At 42.4% G+C, this 24,665-nt stretch overlaps 1 protein-coding gene and 1 long non-coding RNA gene across 5 annotated transcripts in view; one reads left to right on the top strand and one right to left on the bottom strand.

Annotated features, from left to right (window-relative positions):
* The window catches only part of alox12 (arachidonate 12-lipoxygenase), a 36,701-nt gene that overhangs the window by 10,224 nt on the left and 1,812 nt on the right, over window positions 1-24,665 (top strand). Inside the window, exons 1-14 of one of the 4 annotated variants that reach the window (XM_078936710.1) lie at window positions 6,395-6,535; window positions 11,824-11,970; window positions 12,276-12,477; window positions 15,780-15,861; window positions 15,937-16,059; window positions 17,155-17,261; window positions 17,938-18,110; window positions 18,185-18,328; window positions 18,817-19,020; window positions 19,194-19,280; window positions 21,250-21,419; window positions 23,945-24,066; window positions 24,257-24,357; window positions 24,435-24,605. In XM_078936710.1, the coding sequence (XP_078792836.1) occupies window positions 11,824-11,970; window positions 12,276-12,477; window positions 15,780-15,861; window positions 15,937-16,059; window positions 17,155-17,261; window positions 17,938-18,110; window positions 18,185-18,328; window positions 18,817-19,020; window positions 19,194-19,280; window positions 21,250-21,419; window positions 23,945-24,066; window positions 24,257-24,357; window positions 24,435-24,605 (1,833 nt within the window). In that variant the 5' untranslated portion in view covers window positions 6,395-6,535. Of the gene's footprint in view, window positions 1-6,394; window positions 6,536-9,120; window positions 9,169-11,823; window positions 12,036-12,275; window positions 12,478-15,779; window positions 15,862-15,936; window positions 16,060-17,154; window positions 17,262-17,937; window positions 18,111-18,184; window positions 18,329-18,816; window positions 19,021-19,193; window positions 19,281-21,249; window positions 21,420-23,944; window positions 24,067-24,256; window positions 24,358-24,434; window positions 24,606-24,665 lie in introns of those variants that run through there. The other 3 variants (XM_078936709.1, XM_004080002.5, XM_078936711.1) reach the window with 3 other exon arrangements.
* On the bottom strand, window positions 2,984-3,825 carry LOC144987098 (uncharacterized). Its single transcript, XR_013650953.1, has 3 exons — window positions 3,648-3,825; window positions 3,424-3,518; window positions 2,984-3,267 (listed from the first exon to the last, which is right to left on the bottom strand). It is a non-coding gene; the product is annotated as an uncharacterized LOC144987098 (long non-coding RNA).

The raw sequence follows: 24,665 nt of genomic DNA, 5'->3' as shown, positions 1-24,665 counted from the left end.
TCCCAATCTGTCCTGATCATGTTCACCTGTGTCTTGTCTGCCCTGTCTGTATATAAGTCTTGTCTCTGCCTTCCTTTTGTGCTGGTCCATTAATGTCATTAATGACTCTTTGTCCCTGACTCCCTTCTGCCTTTTTCATGCTATGCCACAGTAAGTTTAGTTGTAGTTTTGGTTTCCTGCTCTGCAGTGCTTTTTGTTAGTCATTAAACCCTTTGTCCTGGAACCGTGTGCTCCCGTCTCTGCATTCTGGGTCCTTCACGCTACCACAGCACCCCCAACCTGACAGGTGGAGTTACTGTGTTGTTGTGTATTATTGGTCAGGATGACAGCGGTTGGGTGTTGAGGTTCCAGTGGAAAGAATTATGGACAGGGAACGGATACGAATGGTAAAGCAAGTCTTTTTTGTAGATCTGTGTGCGTGCATGGTGATGTGGGTAGATGTTGATAACAATGAAAGGCTTGTAATGCCAGCGCTGATGTAGATTATTCTGTATACATTTAAGGTACATTGTTAGGGTTAGGATTAAAAAAGTTTTACTCTATTTCAAACTATATATTGATGTTTATTTTTATTTACAATACAGTAACCCCCTTGCTATAACGCGGTTTCTTTTCACGGTTTCGCTACTTCACGGATTTGCATCGTGCATTGTGTTCTGCATTCTGATTGGCTAAAAAGTCACTCCGCTTCTTCTCTACCTGTGCGTCAATAACGTTGCAGTTTAATATGTACACGTACGTAAATCAGATTGCCAAATTTACATTATGTACGTGCAAATTCTCTTGCAATTTCGAGTTTCTCTAAAACCCATAGAAAAAAGAGCAACAACAACTGCCTATCACTATGTTCTTCCCCCGAACAAACACACCTGCACCGCGGGCTTCAACAGAAGAAAACACTGCAGAGCGGAGTCAGGATGCAGCGGCTCAGTCTGAAGAGCAGTGAAATACACCTGACTCACTATTTGTCCGGCTGTACTTTGTATTTTTTTCATAATCATTTTAAATTTTCTCCCGTTTAATCCAATTACTCGGGTCGCGGTGGGTGGGGCTAATCTCCACAATTTGAAGCCTTCTGTTCACATTGATGATTAAAATTATTATTTGACAATACAGTACAGAAGTTGTTTTTAAAGTACTTTTATTTGTGAAACAAATGCTCGAGCCTGTAAAATGGTTTGTTCTTTCTTTTCAATGTATAATAGACTATTTAATTGTATATTAATTGTAAGAAGAAAAAAAAGGTTTCTACTTCACGGATTTTGGCAATCAAGGGTTCTTTTTGGAACGTAACCCCCGCGAAAAACAAGGGTTTACTGTATAGTTTATTTTTGGCTTTAGGATTTCTGTTACCATTGCAGTTGGGAAAATGAAGAAATAGTCCAGTCGTCTAACAAGCATTGAGTTTTGATCCAAATTACTGTTTAAAAAAAAACATCAAATGAATGAGGATTGAAATTGTTTATCTCAACTAAAAAAAAAGTCTTGAGCTTCACTCCCAGCAATAGCAGGTCAGTTTTGATGCATTGTATTGTGGGCAATTATGCAGCAAAGCGATGAGACTACAACATTCAGAGGGTGTGGAAACTGGAGAGCGGATAAAACGGAAACGCATTCTCAAACACACTGAAGCAATAGACCTTTTTCACACTTCCGCATTTTTCGACCGGAAATACGTCAATGACGTGTAAAACAACTTCCTGTTAGCGTAGCAGCAGATATGAAGAATGGCAGAGTCGAAGAGTTGCAGTCTCTGTTGCGTTCCAGGCTGTTCGTCTTCCAACCAAAAACAGCCTTACCTTTCATTTCATTATTTTCCTGTGGATCCAAACCTGAAACCCAAATGGATATAGGCGATCCGAAGAGATGAAGGGCATAGTTTTAATGTAAACACAGGTAGCACCCTCTGCTGCCGGCACTTACTAACTTCGCTCCGGGATTGTGGTGCGGCTGCGTCGTTCGTCGCCTGAAGAGTGGTGTTGCCCCGAGTATTTTCCCTTGGAACAACTTTACTGATCCTTTGAGAAGGGAGTCAGAATATGACAGAACCTCAAACGTCAGGCTATGCAGCTAAGCTGTGAAGATACTAGCGACATGGTGGCTAAGCTAAGACAGTAAAGATGGATCACGACTACGTGACACACCCACCTGCAGGTAAGGTTGTTCATAATGTGTTTGGTTAACGTTAGTCAACTATGTGTACCGTTATTGGATACATGCATTTCTACCTGAACAAATTAATATTTATAATAAAAGATGTTCATGCTCTCACCTATTTTAATTACATGTATTTAATCACTTTTGAGCATTTTGTCATTTTGTAATTTCCTTAACAAAAATAAATGAAATGTATTTGTAATTAAATACTTAACATACTTTTCAAAACATGATTACTGTGTTGTGTTGAAAGGTAGCATTAATATATTAAGACTGATTTTTAATTTCTTTATCTTCACAGGTGCTCTGGATGAGGCTTTGGATTACATCCATGACTTAGAAGCCAAGTTCCTTTGCTGGAGCCAGGAGACGATGTCATGGCGGACAAAAGTTCCTCGTTCAAGACCTCCTAACTGACATTGGATCTAAGATCATCATTCCACCTTTTAAGCTTTCAACTCAATTCAGCAAGGAGGAAACAGAACAAACCGCAGCCATCACCCGCCTCAGAATTATGGTGGAAAGAGTGATCAGTAGGATAAAGTCCTTTCACATCAGGAACTCTCTGTGCCGCTCACACTGATGGGCAGTGTGAATCAGATCTGGCTTAACCGCCGTGTTTTGGCAAATTATCATGGACTTTTTTGTTTTGAAGAGTGAATTAATGTTTGGTATGTAAATAATGTATAATGTGCAAATAGTATGGAAAAATCTAGTGTTTCCACATATTCTTAAAATCTAATTAAATATAATTGTTATATTCGTAATGTTTTTCTGTTGAAATGTGACTGACTACACAAAAAAATTAGATGAACAAATAAAACAATTTTGGTCAAAATTGTGCCTCGTTTAATTTTTTGGTATGCAAATAACATCAAACATTTACAATAAAAAATAACATTACAGATCAACAGTAAGACAGAAGGCTGAACTGATTGTTAAAGACAAGATAAGTGTAATTTAAGGTATGCATTCATGCATTTGCCACAATATATATCCAAGTTCTCTTTCATTCCATCTCAGAAACCCATCCAACACAACCATGAGAGGTTGGGGCTGCACCTGGCATAATCTGCTTCCAGATGCCATCATATGGATCTGGCTGTGGTCCTACACAAGAGAAACACAACACACAAAAGTTAGACATAAGTGCATAACTACATTTCAATTTAATTCATTATATCTGCTGTAACCATAATTTGGTTAGTCATAAGATTAAAAAAAAACAAACTTAACTTGCTCACAAAGCAACAAAAAGTTAATCACCTGTATGCCTTGTACAGTGTGGACCTCTGACCGTCCCTGCCAACTGTTTTGGGTTTTTGCACCACCAGCTCACTAACCGGTTCAGGATGGATTCCCTTATAAGTAAAAGGCAGAAAGCAATTAAAGTCTGTAGTAACTACTTGGGGTGTTTTTATAATAATTTAGAGTTGTTATGGATACACATACGTTCTTAAAAAATAATGACAATATGATCACAAACCCACCTGTGCCATCTTTGCAAGCCACTCGTGCAGGCCAGGGGGGTGGAGCAGCCTGCAGACCCAGCTATGAATAATGTGCGGTCTGGAACAGGATGGCAACTATGTGATTGCAAAATCCTTTACCAGCCACACAACTGCAGAAGAAAGCTTTCAGGTTGGCACTTTCTGCATCCAGTGATATCTAGACACAATAAATTATATAGGTTAAAATTAGGACATACTTATGTTGCTACATCAATGTTCAGAATGACATGAAACTATAACTGTCAGTAGGGTGACCAGATTTGAGTTTGTAAAAAAGAGGAGTGAAGTGAGTTTGTGAGATATTTCATCGAGAGTAATTGGTGTTCAGAGCTGCATACATGAAGCAAATATAATTACATTTCATCTATGTTCAATGTTATTTTATTATATAAGTATCAAAAGAGAGGACATGTCCAGGAAAAGAGGACTTCTGCTCACCATACTTTCAGAAAAATAATACTAGTAAGTGAAGAATGTGCCGCAACCGCAGCAAAATGAAGACGCATTTGGGCAACTTAACATTTCTTATTTACAGCTTCACCAAATTTTTGGGTGTTATGTTAATCTCATGCCTTTTCACTTAAACATACACACAACATATTCACTGCGATGCCTTATATTACAAATTAATAACACCAGGATTTACAGTTGACGTAAACACACAGAGTTACCGGTGATGCGGCTATGGCTAAAGCTAGCTGAAGCTTACCTTGGTAATGGTGGATAAACTCTTCGTGGACGAATTTATATCCCATGTCCAATTTGTTTCCTTTAGTGGACGATTGCATCTTCACACTCTTCATCACATCGGTGCTGGTGAACTTCGGAACACAACTCAGGCTCTTCGAAAACACTCTAGGCTCTGCCATTCCTCCGCCAGCGAAGCACAAACCGGAACTAGGTTTACACGTTGATGACGTACTTCCGGTTTTTGCGAAAAAGGTCTATAGCGGTTCTATACTAACTAACTCCCCAGGCGAGTAACCCCCCCCCCCATACACACACAGACACAGACACAATTTGACAACATGCTTATGTGCATCAATTTTATAAACTGGTCTTACAGGGGTGTCAAACTGAGTTGCACAGGGAGCCTAAATCCATAACACACTTTAGGTCGTGGGCCAAACAAGATAAACATTTAATGAACACACTAAAGCTAAACTTTTAAAACTTTTAAATCTTTAAAACTTAACTTTTTGTAACATAAATATGAATAAAAAAGGAATATGAATCCAGAAAATCAAATCAATTAATTAACCTTAAATAACGCATATTTTGCTTTCCATAAAAATATATTCTGTCATAATTATACAAATATGAACATGCTGCAAAACAAGACAAACAAAGCCTGGAAATATTAATAATGAGAAATGACTTGTCATGGTGCCTCTGGCAGTCTCTCCTCCCCATCCCCTCTGTGCTCTGCTCTCCTGATTGGAACAAGCTGTGGACACTCACCTCATCTTCTGCCAGCCCTCTTAAGGAGATCCAACTCCAGCATTCAGCGCCACTTCGTTGCTCCTAATGGTCCATTACCACGAGTGTCCACCTGGAACTATCCTCTCCAGAACAGCCAGATCCGACTCTATCCACGCCACAACTTCTGTCACACTACTACTCCAGCAACGCCACAACCCCTGCCTCGTTTCGTCTCCAGCCACGAACTCGAAAAGACTCACGAACTTGAAAAGATTCATATACCTATCCGTTCTGGAAAATAAATCCTTTTTGTTCCAAAATACATTTTCTGAATTTTCTTCCGGGTTGCAGCGTCTGCTACGTTACTCGTATCATGACAGAACAAACTGGCCAAACTCCAGACCCAGCTGACCCGGAAGGACTCTGCCTTACTGTCTCCCAGCAGGGAATCATTCTGGGTCGCCAGGCCGATGCTTTAACCCAGATGGCCTCGGCTCAACAAGATCTTTTTCCTTGTCTAGACGGACTATCCCAAACCCTGATGAAATTAACGGGACAATTCTCCGCTAATCCTGCAGCTACCGCTCCACTTCCGGTTCCCAACTTCTGGCTTCTGGAACTTCTGGCTCCAACCAGAACCGTTTCATGGTGATGTAGACACTTGTGGAGGTTTCCTCCTTCAGTGTCAATTACTTTTCCAGCAAGCACCCAGGTATTACCAATCTGACCACAGTAAGGTTACCTTAATCGTAAATTCCCTAAGAAACAAGGCTTAACAGTGGGCTCAAGCGTTTCTCGCCTCCTACCCCATCTCTCATGTTTCCTTTGACCTGTTTATTGGAGAATTCCGATTAGTGTTTGACCAACCTCGTAAAGAGGAGGAGGCCTTGGGTCGTTTGTTAAGCCTCAAACAACGCAACCATTCGGTTAGTGACCATCTAATCGATTTCCGTATCCTGGCGGTTGAAGCTGGTTGGCCTGACGTTGCATTAAAAGGCATTTTCTATCAATCCCTAAAAGATCATTTGGTGTTCCCAACCAGAGAATCACTCTTTTGAAGATCTTGTCTCCGCAGCCCTACGATCTGATGTCCGTCTCCGGGAGAGACAGATAGAATGCAACCGAGACGAGCGGAAACCCCGCTCTAACTCCCCCCTACATACGCTGTCTCAGGATTCTCCTCTACCACCGTTTTTATTGAAGGGGACCAGAGCAGGCAGGAGGATGCCAGCCAGAATCTTGACACCAGGGGGTGTGGAGGCAGACTTGTGGGTGACGAGCAATTGGAGGAGGAGGTATACGGAGTAGAATCCAGAGCTCATAGAGGGGCGGGGCACCGACTCCAGAATGTGGAAGTGTATAACAGAGATTGCAGCAGAGGAGATATCTTGCTACTGAATTCCTGAGGCGAGACTTGGCGGCAAGGAAAAGACGATCACAGAAAGGTGAGTCAGTAAAAGCAGCTCAGGAGAAAGCTTGAGGACTTGGTCCGTAATGAACGGCACGAATAACGACAGGCAGGTGACTGCAGACTTGGTGGAGCAGAAATCCAGATTTGTTGAAGAGCTGCAGACTGGAACACAGAGCATGAGAGGCTGGTAGTCAAGTAGTAGACTAAACGTTCCGGCGAAGGACGAAGCTGTGTGACAGCAATATATGTTTTATTATACCATGGTCCGGGTGAATACTAGACTCTGATTGGCTGCTGGATGTGGATTAAAAAGTGTTATACCACAGTAGCTGCGTTTACATGGACAAAAGTAATCAGAATGAACGCCTGATCGGAAGGAAAATGCGTCATGCAAGCACGCCGTTTGGAATACTCTGCCCCGATCAGACTCATTCAGATCAAAATTTCTTTCCGTTTGAGATAGGTGGGCTATGCCAATTGTTTATCCGATCATTGTTCATGTAAACGGTTCATTCTGATCGTGGGTCACTACTGCTCTGGTTTTACATCATGCATAGACAGTGTTTTCGCTCCATAGAAAGCTTTGGAGCGAAAACAGGACCGACCGGCTGCTCCACGGACGCCTCCGTACTCGCCCTGGGGGGGGGCTCCTCGCCTCTCCTTTCCCTCTTTCTGTGGAACTGCCATCTAGCCAGCCGTCATTCGGATCTGTGGTGACAAATGAGCCGTTCCTGAATTTCTAGTGCTCTGGCATTCTTAGCTTTAGGGGAAGTGAGCAAACACGGCTAAAATCCATTTCCAGTTTTCCAAATAAGTTTAAAACACTGAAAAGTCAAATGAATGATTGAAGTAAAAAATATACACTGTTTTTATATTAATCAAATAAAAATGTATTATGAAAAAAGGATGAGATAAGATAAGGTGCGTATAAACATACTCCAAACCATGTAGCCTGTTTTTTATGTCAATTGTAAACGTAATTTAATTTTTCACATGTGGACATGTTATGATATATGAGCGGCCGTGGTGCAGCGGTAGAGCGGTCGACCCACGATCGTAATATTGCAGGTTCAATTACCGCGTTGCACGCCCATGAGTCGAAGTGTCCTTGGGCAAGACACTGAACCCCATCTTGCCTCTGGTCGGAGGTTGGCGCCTGTGTTCGGCAGCGGAGCCGCCACCAGTGTGTGAATGTGTGGGGGCATGGGTGAATGGGTCTGTGACTGTAATGCGCTTTGGGCCTTGTAGGTAGAAAAGCGCTAGATAAGTATACGCCATTTACCATGTATGATTTTTGAGAATGAGTACAAACACTTCATAATGAAATATAGAAGTGTAGACTTGATTTAAATGTCCAATACTGTTTGGTATTTGTCACAATATACAGTAGCATCTTCTGACAGAGATGCTATGTTTGAGACACTGTAGTTCAAGATTTTGCCATAATCCACACCAGCAGCTACTTTCATTCTCTTAAGGACTATTTTGGCTACTTAGAGAATCATTTCCAGGCACTTTTACTGTAGAAAATTGGATTTATTCATGTTTGAAATCCCAAATATTTTACATGTTCACAAAGTCCAATTGTCGTTTTCTAACAGAGATGCAATGTTCGAAACAGTAGCTGCGTTTACATGGAAAAATTTACTGGAATGAACGCCTGATCGGAAGAAAAATGCGTTATGTAAACACGCCATTCGGAATACTCTGCCCCGATCAGACTCGTTCGGATCAAAATTTCTTTCCGATGGAGATAGGTGGGTTATGCCGATTGTTGATCCAATCGTGGAGCATGTAAACGGTTCATTCCGATCGTGGGTCACTACTGCTCTGGTTTTACATCATGCACAGACGGTGTTTTCGCTCCGGAGAAAGCTTTGGAGCGAAAACAAGCCGCCTCCGCACTCTGCCATCGGCCCGAGGGCTCCTCGCCTCTCCCTTCGCCTCCTTCTTTGGAACTGCCATCTAGCCAGCCGTCATTCGGATCTGTGGTGACAAATGAGCTGCTCCTGAATTTTTAGTGCTCTTGCATTCTTAGCTTTAGGGGAAGTGATCCCCTTCCAGTTTTCCAAATAAGTTTAAAACACTGAAAAGTCGAATGAATGATTGAAGTAAAAAATATACACTGTTCTTATTTTTTTCAAATCAAAATGTATTATGAAAAAAGGCTGAGATAAGATAAGGTTTGTATAAACATACTCCCAACCATAGCCGGCTTATTTATGTTAATTGTATGTAAATTAAATGTAATTAAATTTTTCACATGTTGACATGTCATGACGTATGACCATGTTGGCTACTCAGACAATCATTTCCAGGCACTTTCTTTACTTTTACTTTACTTTGTGGACCCATGTACACGGTTGAATTCTAATCCGATCGAAACATTTTGCACATGCTTGTCGTGGTCTGAGTTCGTTGTGTCTTGTTTTTCGATTTAGTTCTTGTTCTGTCTTGTTTGGTTCTATTTCCTGTTTTATTTTGAAATGTTTCCTGTCTTGTCATGTTTCTTGAGTTTTACTTCCTTTGGTCCCCATCTGCCCTGATCGTGTTCACCTGTGTCTTGTCTGCCCTGTCTGTATATAAGTCTTGTCTCATCCTTCCTCCTGTGCTGGTCCATTACCTTTGTCATGGTGTTCATGTCTCCATGTTTCTAGCCACGCCACAGTAAGTCTTGTTTTGTTTTGTAATCCTGCTCGGCAGCGCCTTTTGTTTGTTTTTGTTATTAAACCCCCTAGTCCTTGAACCGTGTGCCTCCGCCTCTGCATCTGGGTCCTACCGGCTCTCGAGCCACCCCGCACCGTGACAATGCTAGTGATATACCACGCCTAAAAAAGTAGTTCCAGTCACATAGCATAAATTTTCTGTATCACTGCGCCGGCTTCTCTAAAACGAACTTTATAGCTTCATCTGTTCAAACAACCAGTAAGAGGAGAACTTTATCTCTGAACTGATGCTTTATTTAACCCATCGGGACGGGACGATCAGCACATACATAAGACCTCAGAGCTCTCAGTCCAGAAAAGCGCAGTTAGCTAAGATACTGCGCAGGACCCTCAAGCTCCCAGGCCTCTGGTAGAGGACTCGAGCTTGGAGGAGAAACCACCCGCGGAGGGTGAGAGGGGCGTTTTTTTTTTTTTTTATATATGTGTGTATATATATATATATATATATATATATATATATATATATATATATATATATATATATATATATATATATATATATATATTGCCTTATTATACCCAAGTCTTGACTGCAGCAGTGGTGCGGCGCCTTGTCATGTTACAAGGCGCTGCACAACTTAGCAAATAGTCCACTTTTCGTGAAAAAAGGATCCAAATCAGAAAAAAACAAGAATTTAGGACTAAAAACTGGTTAACATTTATTTCTTTTGTAAGTGACCATGGTATAAGCATGTTGATGGCCTTCGAAGTAAGCATTATCACTTTTGAACGCACTTCGCAGAAGCAACCGTCCGACTCGATGGCTTCCACATCGGCCATTAACCCTTACAAATATGTGGTGGTCCCACCAAGGCAGGTGAAAAACCTGTCAGGCCGCAAGAACCACACAAGGTTTCGCGTCTAAAAATATACTGTTGCAGCTGCTCTCTAACGTAGGTCAGGATGGAGCAGAACTCAGCTATGCTAACTGGCAAGGTACTAGTGCCTGTTGTCTATACTGTTTTAGCAGGCTAAAAAGTGAGCTGACCTGTGCCCCATACACCACTCGACCCCAGTCAGCTGTTGTTTCAGGAGGCCCAAAAAAATGGCAAAGTCCAACATCCTCAGATTAACCATTTATTTGGCCTTTTTAGAATTACACAGAACAGACCAACATTGTAAATCTCTTTACTGGAGATACCCAACTCACTCATGGTTTCAACAAAGCAAACGGAAAACTCCCACAATGCACTCCTGCCAGGGACAGGATAGTCACACCGACAGGTTCACTACAATACTTTAATGATTACTACACAAAATAACCCAACTCAAAACTCCTCAAAATATAACCTAAAATGTCCGAGGTGTGGATGGGACTTAGCTAGTGCAGTCGACGAGATCCCCCCCTCGGGTCTGAGCTCCAGCGCCGTCTGACTCCCCGGGTATGGCTGTGCCGGCGGCGAATGAAATAATGTGCCAAAGATTGCAGTGTCCAAAGGCAGTACCGTGAGTGGAGCAACGGCAACTGGCTCACTCCTACTCCCAGCCCTATTCTTCCTCCAGGAGGCACCTAGCCCCCCCTCCTTGCATTAAAAAACAACTCTACTGTCACAGTCTGTCTTCACCGCCGGCAGCCCTAACCAGCAGCGAACGGCGCCCTCCCCCCAAGGATTGAGTGGCCGGCTACTCTGGCGAGATGCGCCTCTCGGAAGCGCCCTGCAGCCTTTCCTTTATCAGTTCATTCCAATCAGTCATCACGATTTCACAAAATCCCGGTAATAAATTGGGTTGGCGTAAACACCGTTCCACATGGGTAAACTTTAAAACCATCATTTTTTCCAGAGTGGCTTTCTATGATGCTCGAGGAGTTAGGAGGCGATAGGCCGAAATCCCCAAGGAGGGGTTTAAATTTGTAACTACTACCAAAGGTGACTATTTTGAAATTTCGTGATGGTGGCCATTTCCTGCGGTCAAAGTTGAACAAAACGTTGTTGTGGTTGAAGACTTATCCTGGCGGCATATCTGTAAAATTTCGTGACGATCGGTCCAACAAGTTTTTTTTTTTTTTTTTTTTTTAAACTCTGCCACAAAATGTCCTGTAATAATTTTGAAACTTCCATCGCGTATCCTCGACACGTGTGCTTTGGTTAATTTAGTGGGTTTGGAACAATTTTTTTGAGCTCCAAAAAAAGATTTTGTCCCCAATTTTTGGTGAGTTGTTGAGCTTGTGGTGGGGGCGACATTTTTCCTCAAACCCCCGTGACAGTCCACCCATTCCTTTTTATGTTTATTTATCAAATAATATTACAAACTATGTTGAGGCAGAGGTTTGTCCAAACCCTAAAAACATGGGACATAATGAAAGGTAGCTCGACCTTCAGGTCAGTCCATGCAGAAGCCTCAAATCAGGGGCGTCAGCATCCTGCTGCGGTTTTTCACGTGTGTTTTGACATATTTTCCAAACTCAAACAACTCATCTACTTAAAGCTAATTGTTTTATTGCCAATCTGTTTGACATGTTAATGTTTTAAACACTGAGAAAACATCAGACAAACATGTGGAATAATATTTATTGTTTAATCATTTCCAGCCTGTTGTCCCCATGAGACCGTCCCAGAGTTGTGAGCATGCTCCATGTGTTTATGTGTGTCCTCAGATGGAGGTCTATACTGTAACCGTGGCAACTGGAACATCAGAATATTCGGGCACCAACAACTACATCTATGTGACCTTGGTTGGGGAGAATGGGGAGAGCAAGCGCACCCTGCTAGACAACCCGGGCCTGGACTTCCGCCGAGGAGCTGTGAGTGTCAGAAACTGCGGTCTCATCGGTTCAGATTGGAGTCCATCACTTCCACAGGGATGAAGGTGTAAGGTCAAACATTCTAGACTGCTGTCGATCCCAGACAGATGAAGTCCAGGTCGGATACAGAAATGCTGGAAGAACTTTATGTGAATGAGGATGAATCTTACAGAAATCTAAACCTGAGCATGTTTCATGTGTTTAGACACCAGAGGGGGATTTATTTGGTTTTTTTTTCAGCTGCAGATACTTCTTTTTTCATGCTTTGATTTGAAAACAATGATGCCATTCAATGTTTTCCTCAGGTTGATCAGTATAAAGTGGCCAGTCCCTCAGCGTTGGGCTCAGTCATGCTGGTCCGGCTGGAGAAGCAAAGGTACTGGGTTGAAGATAACTGGTTCTGTCGCTACGTCACTGTGGAGCCTGAAGATGGAGGAAAAATGCAGATCTTCCCTTGTTACCGTTGGTTTGTTGGAGATTCCAAGATAGAGATCAGAGAAGGAAAAGGTAAGACACATTTTTTTTCTTTTCTTCAGAAATTCTCCTCTGATCCGTATAGTTTTAGCTTTAAGCCATTTGTGAGCTATTACTTTTAGGACCCACCCACAATGAAAATGCTGTTTTTAACACCTTCTTGTGGCGTTTTTCTGATGATGGAGGACATATACATAGAGAACATTAAACTTACATTTTCATTTCTTTGTTCAAATCGTGAATAAATCAGGAGCAGATGAAAAAAGGCTGATTTGTGACAAAAAATACGCTAGGCTGGCTGCAAACTTCCTGCTCCGCTCCATTCCGATACATCCACTGTCAGACAAACAGATCCATGTGTGTCTTTGTTGTCCTCGTCTGAGATGGAATCTGGATCTAAATTGTACGGCTGGATAGCTGGAATGCTGCTCACCGTTTTGGTAGGACTGATAATGTTAGCTTGGGGGTGTGAGGTCCTGTAAACTAACGGAAGAGATTGCAGACAAAGGGATGATGGGAAATCAGCACAGGCTTATTCTGCAAATGTCCCGCCCACAACTCAAAGGTGGATTTCCAATGAACTCCTGCAGCTCTTCAGGAACTACGTCCTAGAACAGTGTTTTTCAACCAGTGTAGTGTGCCGCGGGAGATGGTCAGGTGTGTAGTGGGAAGTTGCCCATTCACTGATCTAAAAACATTTTCCATCTCCAGGATTTCAGCTCTGTGTTCATCCAAACAGCCCCTGATAAAACACTGAGGAGTTAGGAATATTAAAGATCGTAAAATACTTTTTTCTTCGTGTTCATTTAATTCTATTAAAAACATTTTGGTCAGACGCTGATTTAGCGTCAGCTGTTGTCAGAAAAGTCCCGCCCCTTCAACTGTCTCCACCAATCATTTTTGGAGGCTTAATCATACGTCATCAGTTTGACCAATCAGAAGTGGTTAAAGTCTTACCAGCTAAATACCAGCTGAAGCTCGTCTTTAGCGGTGTAGCTTTCCACAGAATCTGGTGTCAAACCGTAGAACAGGGGTCTCAAACTCAATTTACCTGGGGGCCACTGAAGGCGGGGTCTAGCTGAGGGAGGGGCGCAACTTCAACGCACACACACACAACTTGTGAGTGTCTGAGAGCAAATAAATTTTGTATGGAACACATACTATACTAAACTATTAACTACACTCTATTAGTAACTGTTTTCTGTAGATAATTTTCTTATAAACTCTCAATCAATAAAATAAAATACGTAAACAAAAAAAATCAATAAGTAAATAAATTAGTAATACATTTCTGTTTAATTAGACTTCTATATCAGCTGTTTTCTGATTTAAATGCCCCTATTAACACAGTTCAGTTAACACTGTTGAATTATAACTATTAAAAACTAAAGAAGACTCCAATTCTACAGTTCTGTCACCTCCATCAATGGTTCTTCTGAACACGGCTTCTCTTATCTACTTCTCACTGATGGACACTTGGCAGAACTTCCTCCCAAACAGCTGAGACCCTCAGTGTGGATGAAGATGATTGTCTGTAAATCTGGACTGGACTTATTGACATTTAAGGTGGAGAAGTTAAAGACTGTGTGCTCCCTATTTAGAGTCTGTGTTGAAATTTTTTTTTTAAAGTTTACTCTTTAAACCACAAATCAGTAAAGGAGAAACAAAATTCAGAAACCGTTTTTGGATTTTCTTTCTTATGACTTTTTGCACATTTAAACCCAGGTCACAAGTTATTGTAGAGCAGCCGGTCAGCCACTCCTATATTTTTATACTGAATTCAAACTGGTTCATGAAATAACGGGCGCTGTTCACTGGAGATCAAAACAATCGTTACTGATACCTGAGATCAGAGAAAAGCTCCAAAAAAGGATGGAAATGTATGTTGGTGAAACCAAATAAGTGCAGCCAAGATGCACAATCAGCGTGTTTGAGATCACCCAGGTGGACGAAACGCTGTGCAGATCACCTGGTGTGTGACGTATGTTTTTGTTTTTGCACAAACATCACATGTCAATCATCACAAAAATATCACGAGAAAAGGGGCGGAGCAAGGGGCAAACCTGAGCGAACGCAGCTGGAAATTTAGTACTGCACTGACCGAAAGCTGCCCCGATGACAACAAAACAATGCATTATGGGACATGTGTCCTGATGGTTTTTCATTTTCTTTTTCCTAGGGGGGGCCTGGCAAAAAATAATTGAGAAGCACTGGGTTAAAGTGACAGCGTCTCAGCATACAATGAGTCTTCCTTTGACGTCTTGAAACCACAATGAACACACAAACAGTTTTTAAATCTTCTAACTTAACTTTTATTACATCTTTTATGAAAACAGCTGCAGCTTCCAGCTTTTTCTGCCACAATTATCACAAAATGCATATGAGATTGTTGAGGGGCTGTAGATCAATACAGACTGTGAGTTTCTCCTTTTTTTAAATTTTTGGATGCTGGTGTGCCGTGGGATTGTTGTCAAGGTTAAAGTGTGCCGTGGCTCAAAAAAGGTTGGAAAACACTTCTCTAGAAAATGATACGGGTTGTTTTGTTGTTTTTTTTTTGCCTAAAAATGACTTCATAAAATGAAAAGATCAATAAGAATGCTTTGAAAATAGATCAAAAGATGATCGGAGTGGGACTTTAAACCACATGCTTTTGAAAATTTAAACTGTGCACAAAGCTAATTTTAAATTGGAACAAGCTTCAAATCTTTCAAAAACATCGAGAACAGAAGAACCACGACATACTTTCAGTTACATTGAAATGTTTTGTTTTTTCACTTTTAAGCCTCAAGTAGAATTTCTGTAAACATGTCAAAATCTGGATAAAGTAAATAAGGTCATTTAAAGCTTTTTTGCATTCTTTGCACCAACATTATCTTCAAATCTTTGAATTTGAGTCCCTTCTCTGATGAGTTCTTGATGATCCTAGATAACCTCTGCGAAGGTGAAGGATGATCCTTGTAGTGACCTGCATGCAAAAACCAGGCCCACATTTCACCCAGATTAAGCTGGAGTTCTTTTAATATCCCTGTAGCAAAAATCCAGCATGGTTCCTTTTGAAAACGTGGAACAAATTCCTAACATCTTTTGCAAGAAGTCTGCTCATTTTTAAAATAGTGTCCAAAAACTTTCCAGGAGACTTTCCTGGAAAAACTTTCCCATTAACTGTCATTTTTACTCATTAATTATGAGTTAGCCTTAACGTTCTAAATGTTCTATTTATTGTGTTCCATTCTGCAATCTTTGTTTATCTGAACTCATCTGTGATGCAGTTGTATGACTGAATATGTTTCATGTGTCCTGTGCCATGATGGGTCTGCCCCACACTGTCTCCATAGCAACAACAGTGAAGGACGACACCTCTCCAAAGCTGCTAGAACACAGGAAGAAGGAGCTGCAGGAGCGACGGGAGACCTACAGGTTCAGCAAGTGCATGTGGGCTCTGGTCACTGTGTGTGTGTGTGTGAGTGTCACGTTGTGTGTGTTGTGCGTCAGATGGATCACTTGGGCTGCGGGGATTCCCAGATGCATCGATGCCAAAACAGAAGCTGATTTGCCACAAGATGCCCGATTTGAGAATGAGAAGAGGAGCGATTTTGAGCATTCTCTGCACTATGCGTAGGTCTATGCACACACACACACACACATGTTGTAACCAAACCAAGAGCACAGTTTAGATGACAGTCTTTGAGAGAAAAGTGGTCCGGTTTAATTTGGACATCAAGCAAATGTTCAGAAAGAAAATACAATGAAAATAACTGGATAGTCTAGAGCAGGGGTGTCAAACTCATTTTCAATGAGGGCCACATCAGCATAGCGGCTGTCCTCAAAGGGCCAGATATAACTGATACATGTAACTAAATGTAATGAAAAAAGTAAATGTAACTACTCCTTAATGTTAAATAACTAATTATTTATTGATTATAACTTTTTAAAGTGACAATTACAGTTGCATAGAAAACAAATGTTTACTTGTTACTCTAGCATAAATCCTTTTAAATTTTGTCAGCTTATTAAAACCCACATAACTCCATTAATGAAGGATCAAACTGTCCAAGTGAATAAAGAAAAATAACATAAAACTGAGCTAGAAAGAACATGTATTACACGTGTAACATTTTACAAAAAAAGGCTGCACACAGCCTTGCATCCAACTGATGGTTTGATGACAACACACACACATAAGACCTGCAAACACTGAATAATTACAGCAGCAGCTACACATAAATAATATGTAATCAACTAAAAAAAAAGTATTTTAAGAAATTAAAAAACTTTCATGCTCTCGTGGGCCACATAAAAAACCATGGCGGGCCACATTTGGCCCGCGGGCCTTGAGTTTGACACATGTGGTCTAAAGTACCTGGATGTGTCAAGCTGTGTCACTCCATGTCTAAATCTGGCTCACGTTTGGATTTTTGTGTCTGAAAAACAAGAAAAACAGCAGAATGTATTGATGCTGAAAGTTACCATGAAACGCTGGTGTCATTTTATCAACAGTTTTCACTTAACCAATCTTTATTTTTGTCTAATGAACAATTTTCAATCGAATCCCTGTTTAAATGATGATTTTAATGAAACCAGTTGTTATTTATAAACGTTATTTTTCACTTGTTTGGTCTTTATATCCTTTAAATATCACCAGCTCACGAAAACTGAGTTTACTGTTTACAACAGCAGACTCAAAAGGGTGACGTGACTCTTTGTCTTCAGTTTGCTCGAGTTGTCCCTGAAGAAGTTCACCATCAGGTTTGGGAAATCCTGGAACGACCTGGAGGATTTCAAACGGATCTTCTGGAAGCTGCGAAGCCCCATAGCAGGTGAGCAGGCGGGACGTCCCTCTGTGAGGCTCAGCCATGAAACAGGAAGGCCTGAATCCTGACAGACAAAACTATGCCTCACTTTAGACAATGATGGTTTCTCCTTCAGTCTCACTTTTCATGTTTGTGAAGCATCTATTGTGCATTTATGAAACATTTATTGGGGTTTTGTGAAACACAGCGTTGCATTTTTTGTGAGAAACACTTATTGTGCATGTGGAAAACATGTAGTGTGTGTTTGTGAAACACAGGGTGTGCAATTCCAAATCTATATCGCACGTTTGCATGAAATTACAGTTGTGAATCAGAGTGTGTGCATTTGTGAACGATGAGACTGCTCTGGCCTCATAAGTGTGAGTAACACAAATTGCTCTTTTGGCACTTTTGCAGTAAACGTACTCATCTCGTCCTACTTTCTGACAAAGATCTAAAGTAAACGGACTTACTCCAGCTGTCAATTTCAGACAAGGTTCACTCGTTAACTCAACTGCTATCTAGCTTTTGCTAAAACGCTTCTTGCTAAAACGCTTTTTTCCTCGTGTCCACCTACGTGACGCCGCTCCGTGGTCTCAGAAACTTCTATGGTTTTCTATTTTTTGAAAAACAAGCAAAACCAAGTCTAGTCCGGCAAAGCGCCTAGACTTCGTGTTTACAAAGTGTGTTTGTGTGACTCAAGAGTACTGCATGGATCACTGGAAGGAGGACTGGCTGTTTGGTTACCAGTGCCTGAACGGCTCCAACCCACGGATGATACAGAGGTGCCAAAAGCTGCCCGACAACTTCCCGGTGACTGCAGGCATGGTGCAAAGCTCCATGGCAGATGGGACCACCCTAAACAAAGAGCTTAAGGTGCAGATCATTTCAAGGTCAACTCAGGAACCGCAACGACAAAACAGACGTAACAGGTGTCCCGTCTCATCCAGGCCGGCAACATCTACCTGTTGGACTACGCCATCATGGAGGGAATCCCCACCAACACCATCAAGGGTAAACCCCAGTTCATCGCTGCTCCGCTCTGCCTCCTGTACCAACACCCTGATGATGGACTCATACCTATAGCCATACAGGTACTTCACTCTCCACCGTTACTTTGAAAGTCCCACTTTGATCATCTTTGATCTATTTTCAGAGCGTTCCCAGTGGTCTTTTGGTTATGTTTATGCTGTTTTTAGGAAATAGTTTCAGTAGAGATGCAGTGATTAGAAAACTGCTTCTCAGTTCTGGGCAGAACAGTTGGAGTGAAGCAACCCCACCCCTCTTCCCCTCTTTGTAGCTGGGAACTCAGAGTAGGGAGATTGTGGCACATTTTCCAAATATAAATAATATCTTTTGCTCGTAGAATTTTTTATTTTTTTGCTCCCAATTAACATAATTGAATAAAGAAATACTCAGAGATGCTGTTTTAATCTTAATTTTCTATAAATATATCCTCGATCATCAGAAAAAAAACACACAAACATGTTAAAAACACCATTATCGTTGTTGTGGGTCTTTCAACACATGAAATACAGAAAAGCAAAAAGGCTTTCATCAAACAGTCTCCTCTCCTCTGCAGCTGGAGCAGACTCCAGGTTTGGACACGCCCATCTTCCTGCCCTCAGACCCGCCCCTGGCGTGGCTGCTGGCTAAGATGTGGGTGCGTCACGCTGAGTTCCAGGTTTTCCAGCTGCTTTCTCACCTGCTGAGGACTCACCTGGTGGTCGAGGTGTTCTGTGTAGCGACTCTGAGACAGCTACCGGCTGTGCACCCCATTTACAAGGTGAGAATTTGGAGTTATTGAGCTTACATTTAAACACATTTTTCAGCACAATGTAAAGAATCAAAGACGGAATCTTTGGCCAGGATTGTCAAGAGAAGAAACATTTATTCTTGCAGTGATGCTACTGAAATAAAAATGTTTTTGAGGAGTTTTTCTGTCTGTTCCTGCTGCAGCTCCTGGCTCCTCATCAGCGCTACACTTTAGAGATCAACTGCAGGGGGCGCACTCAGCTCCTCTCTGAGACTGGCATCTTCAAACGGGTAAAATGGATTTCTTTAAGGTGGTAAAAAAAAAGGTTAATGGGAAAAAACCAAATATTTCACTGACTTCATGTTGGTAATCCGAAAAACCAGAAGTTAATTCCTTTTCAATGAGCTCCTCTTACAACAAAAGCTTAGATAAACTCCTTGACTTAAACAGGCATGTGGTCAAGCGTCTTATCATCAGCAAAACTGGTTAAGGGATGAACTGAGAACTGCTCTGGACTTGTCTTTAGTTTGGTCTCTTCAAAATCAAAAACTGATGGTGGATTTGTAGCAGCAGCTGTATGGGTTTCTTTGGATATTGCGCTCCGTTTGGCAGTCTAGTAGTGACCAAACAATCACACCTTGATTTACCTGAATGCTAGCGCCATGGTTTTCTTGCAAGTGAACCCTGGCGTGGTTCACCACGGTGTGAAAGCAAACAGAGCCTTCAAGCATTCCAAAGAGTTGTAATAAAGAAACGATAGTAAGTAAATGAGCCGTAGAGAACCAAGTATGAGAAAAAAAAAGTTGCTAATACCTTTGTCACATGTACGGTTGACCCGTACAGGTGATGTAAAGTTTTGGGTTGTTCGTTAGGGTTGTAGAGAGGAGCGGCTGCATCTTAACCCTTGTGCTATCCTAGGCACTTTGACAATGGGAGTTGGGTCATCTAGACCCACAAGACAGTGCGCTGAACTTTTTCCTTCAATGATTTGTGATCTTCACTGGTGTCCATGGATTACATGAAATCGTCTCCACCTTTATCCACCTTTGTCACGGTAGGCAGAACACGTCAATGGTCATCTCTTGACCCCATAGGATAGCACAAGGGTTACAGGTGCGCAGGTGCGTCTTGGAGTTCCCTTGAGGCTCCTACGGCCACCTCAAAGGAGGCAGTGAAAATAGAATGTACCACTGTGGAGCGTGTGGTAAGTCTGTCATGAAGTATTTGTAAGACTAATGTAAGTTACAGACACTTACGATGTCCCTACGCCACACTCTGACCGTGCACAATGCTGCATGCACAGTATGTGCAGGTATACATAAGTGCCTGTAGATTGTTCACACCAACTACACTCATTCTAGTATCTAACAGTCAGGCTGCACACACAGAGCATGCAACTGGTGCGCTACAAGCACACACTAAACATGTGAACTTCACTTATGGGCTCCTTGCACAGGATTTGAACACTAATTTTTCTTTTTCTTTTTAAAGAGTGTTCAGTGAGACCTGTTCCCCGCAGCGTTCCCATAGAAAAAATGTATATGAACATTTTAGTTCTATGGGCTCACAGAGTAGTCTCAGAATTCAAAGACTTAGTTCCCAGCGTCTTGTCTGGGAACTTGTTATGTTGGGGGCCGTAAAAGCATCTGATTCAGAGGAGTCAGAGTACTAACAGGACTAAACTGACATTTTCATGTGTTTGAATCTTGCTTGATGTCCTCTTCTTTTTAAACCCCTGGTCCTCGAAATCTACCACCCTGCCTGTTTTCCAGCTCTCCCTGAACTGCTTGCTCATGGAGACATCTGATAGAGCCAATCAGTGACTAGCAGTCCTTGGAGATCTGGAAAACAGTCAAACAGGTGGTAGATCTCCAGGACCAGGAATGAGCAGCCCGGGCCTGGTCAGACCTCATTTTGGTCCGTTCGGCCTCCAAACAAGCAACCGTTGTTTCTGTGATGTTTCCAGGTAGTTTGATCCATTCCCCAGGATGAAGAGAGAAATTAAACCCAACTAATGGAAATGTTCATGTCTTTCACCATTTCCTGTCCGGCCGACTATCCTGGCCTTTTCCTCTGAATCTTGTCTTTCCTCAAGCAAGACATTTCCCCCCAAAAAACGACCCAAAACATTTTTTATACAGCATTTATACAGTGGGGAAAAAAAGTGTTTTCAGGAGATGAGGCGTCTGTAATCACCCGCTCTTCCCCTAGTTCACATTCAATGACTGACAGAGGATGATGATGGTCCTGTCTGTGCAGGTGGTGTCCACAGGTGGAGAAGGCTTGTTGGTTCTGGCCCAAAGAGAATACAAGGTGTTGACCTACAGATCTCTTCAGCCCCGATTTGACTTCATTGACAGAGGAGTGACGCAAATCCCCAACTACTTCTACAGAGATCACAGCCTGATGCTGTGGGATGCCATCCACAGGTAGAGTGATCTGTCTGAACCTGATGAGCATCCTGGAACCAGAGGTTTGGGGATTGTATCCTGATGAACCTGAGCTGGTTTCAAACAGGCTTGGACAAAGACTTAAAGCTAACATGATCAGTGTCTGCGGTGCAGAGCTGCTGCTTTTAAGAAGCACTCCTGATCAAAACCTTAAGACCAGCTCAGGAAATGCAAGAATTGGCATTTTTTTATGACTGGTCCTTAACTAGGTCCTAAACAGAGCTTCAAAATACAAAAAAAATATATATATATACTTTTAGCTTTCAATTTCTAAAAAATAACTTTTTCAATAAAAAGGACTGTTTGTGTTACAATTTGCATTAAATATATTTTTTAATTGTAATTGATACTGTAAGGACTGGAGAGTTGGCTATGGATGGAAAAGGAAAAATTTCATTATTATTATTGTTATGAGCTAAGAGAATGGGCTGGGTGTGAGCACATGTGATGCTACCAAAGAGGACCAGACCTTTGTCCAACATACGAATGGCCTCCCAGATACCGTGTCACTTCCGGCTGACGCGCTGGGACTCGTCCGTGGAAACACAAGCGGCAGCACCGAAACACTCCAAAATGCAGGCTGCCACCAGCCATCTTGCTCACTCCAACTAGTCTGCAGTGTTTCTTTGCTTCCTAATGCCATAGGCAGGGTCCCTGCCCTGCGTGTTGCAGATCAGGCAGTCCCAGCGTAAGTACAAAAAGTGTTCGGCCTGTAATAAGTGTTCGGGGGCCTTCAACTAATGATGACGTCACACTACGGTAACCCCACTTGGACAAACTATGTAGCATCAAGATCCGCTCGGGCTCTACATATTTTCATATCACGTTTCCTTTTGTAATCTAAAGTTCTTTTCCCTCATAAATTGTGTCTGACATTATTCTTTGTGATTTTTATAGAGAGAATTTGCGACAACCCACTTTGTAAAAAGATCTGTGGCTGTTAGAATGAACCTGCAGCTCCACACGAGTGAACCGTATCTCTGATAAGAGCAGCCGGACCGTAGCTTTGTGTTTGCGGGCAGGGCAGGTCCTTTGTTACGGTTAGCGGTCCGGAGAAGGGTTCGGACCGCAGTCCGTCCAGCTGCTCTGTGTGAGCGAGCTGCAGGACTCAGAAGAACCGGGAGATTTGCATCTCCAAGCAGAGAAGCTGCTCTGGGATGGGCGGAGGCAGCTTTTGACTAAACAGTCCTGACAAACCGTGCAAACAATCCTGTGAATTTGTATTTCCAGTCGGGTCCAGACAAAATAAAGGCGGATGTTATTCCAGTTTAAGTTTATCCACGGCTAAATGTTAGCATGTATTGACCTAATCCTAACCCCGCTTCCGGGTCCGTTCCACCATTTAAAAAACTATAAGTGAACAGGAACTTCATAATAATCATAACACTGATAAAAGCTTGTTTAGAAGATCATCCTATGATCTTAAAACAGATCATCTCTATGTCAGACCTTTTTTTGTTTACAACGAAATCAGTTTCTTCTTCGATGGTTGTATTGTCATTTGTCAAGACCAATCACTGTCTTACAAATCATCGGACTAACGTACAGCCAAGCAAATTCTGTGACGTCATCATTAGTCGCAGGTCCCCGAACACTTATTGCAGGCTGAACACTTTTTGTAACTACACCAGAGGTCCAATCGCTCCCGGTGCTGCCAGAGTGGGATCCCTCATATTTACACTAAATCAGGAGCAGGTGCTGCTAATCGGGGAACGTGCATCAAGGGGCTGTGTTCCAGTCACGGCATGCAATAGATTTTTAAAAGAAAACCCAGCAGACATACAAATGTTTGCCAGTTTTGGCCCCACATGATCACATTACGTTAAGGTTCCTTGAGGATTTCTTTGAAAGTGGCTGGATTGCTGAGCTGCATAAGCACGGCCTCTCACAATGTGCCATCGCTGCTGAGGTTGGACGGGAGTTTTTCAAAGATCCTGAGGTTTACGGAACAAAAAAAGTCAAGTGGCAGACCCAAAGAAATGTCACTGGCACTGAGCCGGAGGACCTAAAGAGCTGTCTGAAAAGACACCGGCCCCAAGTCAAGACCATCACTGGTGCCGACTGTGACCATAAATACTTCAGCCTTTGCTGTAAAACAACAAGTTCTTTGTGCTAAAATGACTAAAGTAAATAATTACATCATCGAAAGTCAAGTAGATTTGGCAGTGGGTCAGATGAGAGTTTAGGAGTTCTGCTGAGTTGGGTTGTTGCCTGGGCTGTTTTATGGGTGCAACATCACCTCCTGGTCCAGATGAGTGTTGTTTGCACAAGACGGCATATGCAAGAGAAGAGCTATCCGACTATGATGCCTTGGAGGTAAATAGACAAATGAATAACGATAATCTCCTGAACCCCAGCTGTAAGTCATTGTGACCACAACTGTGGATACAAAATGTGGACAGACGTTTAAAGTTTTTAGATGGTGTGAGTGTTGCGTTGGAAGTTCCCTGTAAGCGGAGGAGTGTGCAGAGACGCTGTAGTGATTCTGTGTCTGCGTGGCTCAGTTTTGTCACAGGAATGGTGGACCTGTACTATCCAACAGACCAGGATGTGCAGAAGGACGCGGAGCTGCAAGCCTGGATCAGAGACGTCACGCAGGAGGGCTTCACGCAGCTGCCCAACTTCGGTCAGTTTCTGCTTCACAGCTGTCGACCGGGCCAAACCACAGTTTCACATTTGTTGTTTTGATGGTTACTCAAATAAGGCAGGAGGCAGGAAGATATTTTCAGAAATGTGACAAAACTTTTAGGAACTTGGACCCAAAGCTACTCGGGGAGCAGATCTCTCTGCTCACATCCATCGTTTTGCTCTTCCAGGCCTGAAGAGTAAGCTCAGCAGCAGAGAGGAGCTCTCCACTCTCCTGGCAGTGGTCATCTTCACCCCCACAGCTCAGCACGCCGCAACCAACAACGGACAGGTGCTCCGCCTTTACCAGGCGCTCCGATTGGTATCGAACCTCCAAGACCGAGCTCTGACTCTTCTCTTCTTGTGCAGTTTGACTGGTGTGCCTGGGTGCCCAACACGCCCTGCACCATGAGACTCCCGCCACCCACAGACAAAGATGCCGTCACCATGGAGATGATCATGGCCACCCTTCCCGACGTCAGCCAGTCCTGTGTGCAAATGGCCATCACATGGCATCTGGGTCGGGCTCAACCTGACGCTGTGAGTGTTTGGCTCGTCTCACTCAAAACACTTTTCCAATCGTTTATTCAACAAGACGAA

This window comes from Oryzias latipes, chromosome 18, assembly GCF_053564925.1.
Source record: "Oryzias latipes strain Hd-rR chromosome 18, Olatipes_Hd-rR_3.1".
NCBI lineage: Eukaryota > Metazoa > Chordata > Actinopteri > Beloniformes > Adrianichthyidae > Oryzias > Oryzias latipes.
This window is presented reverse-complemented; position numbering and strand designations above follow the sequence as displayed.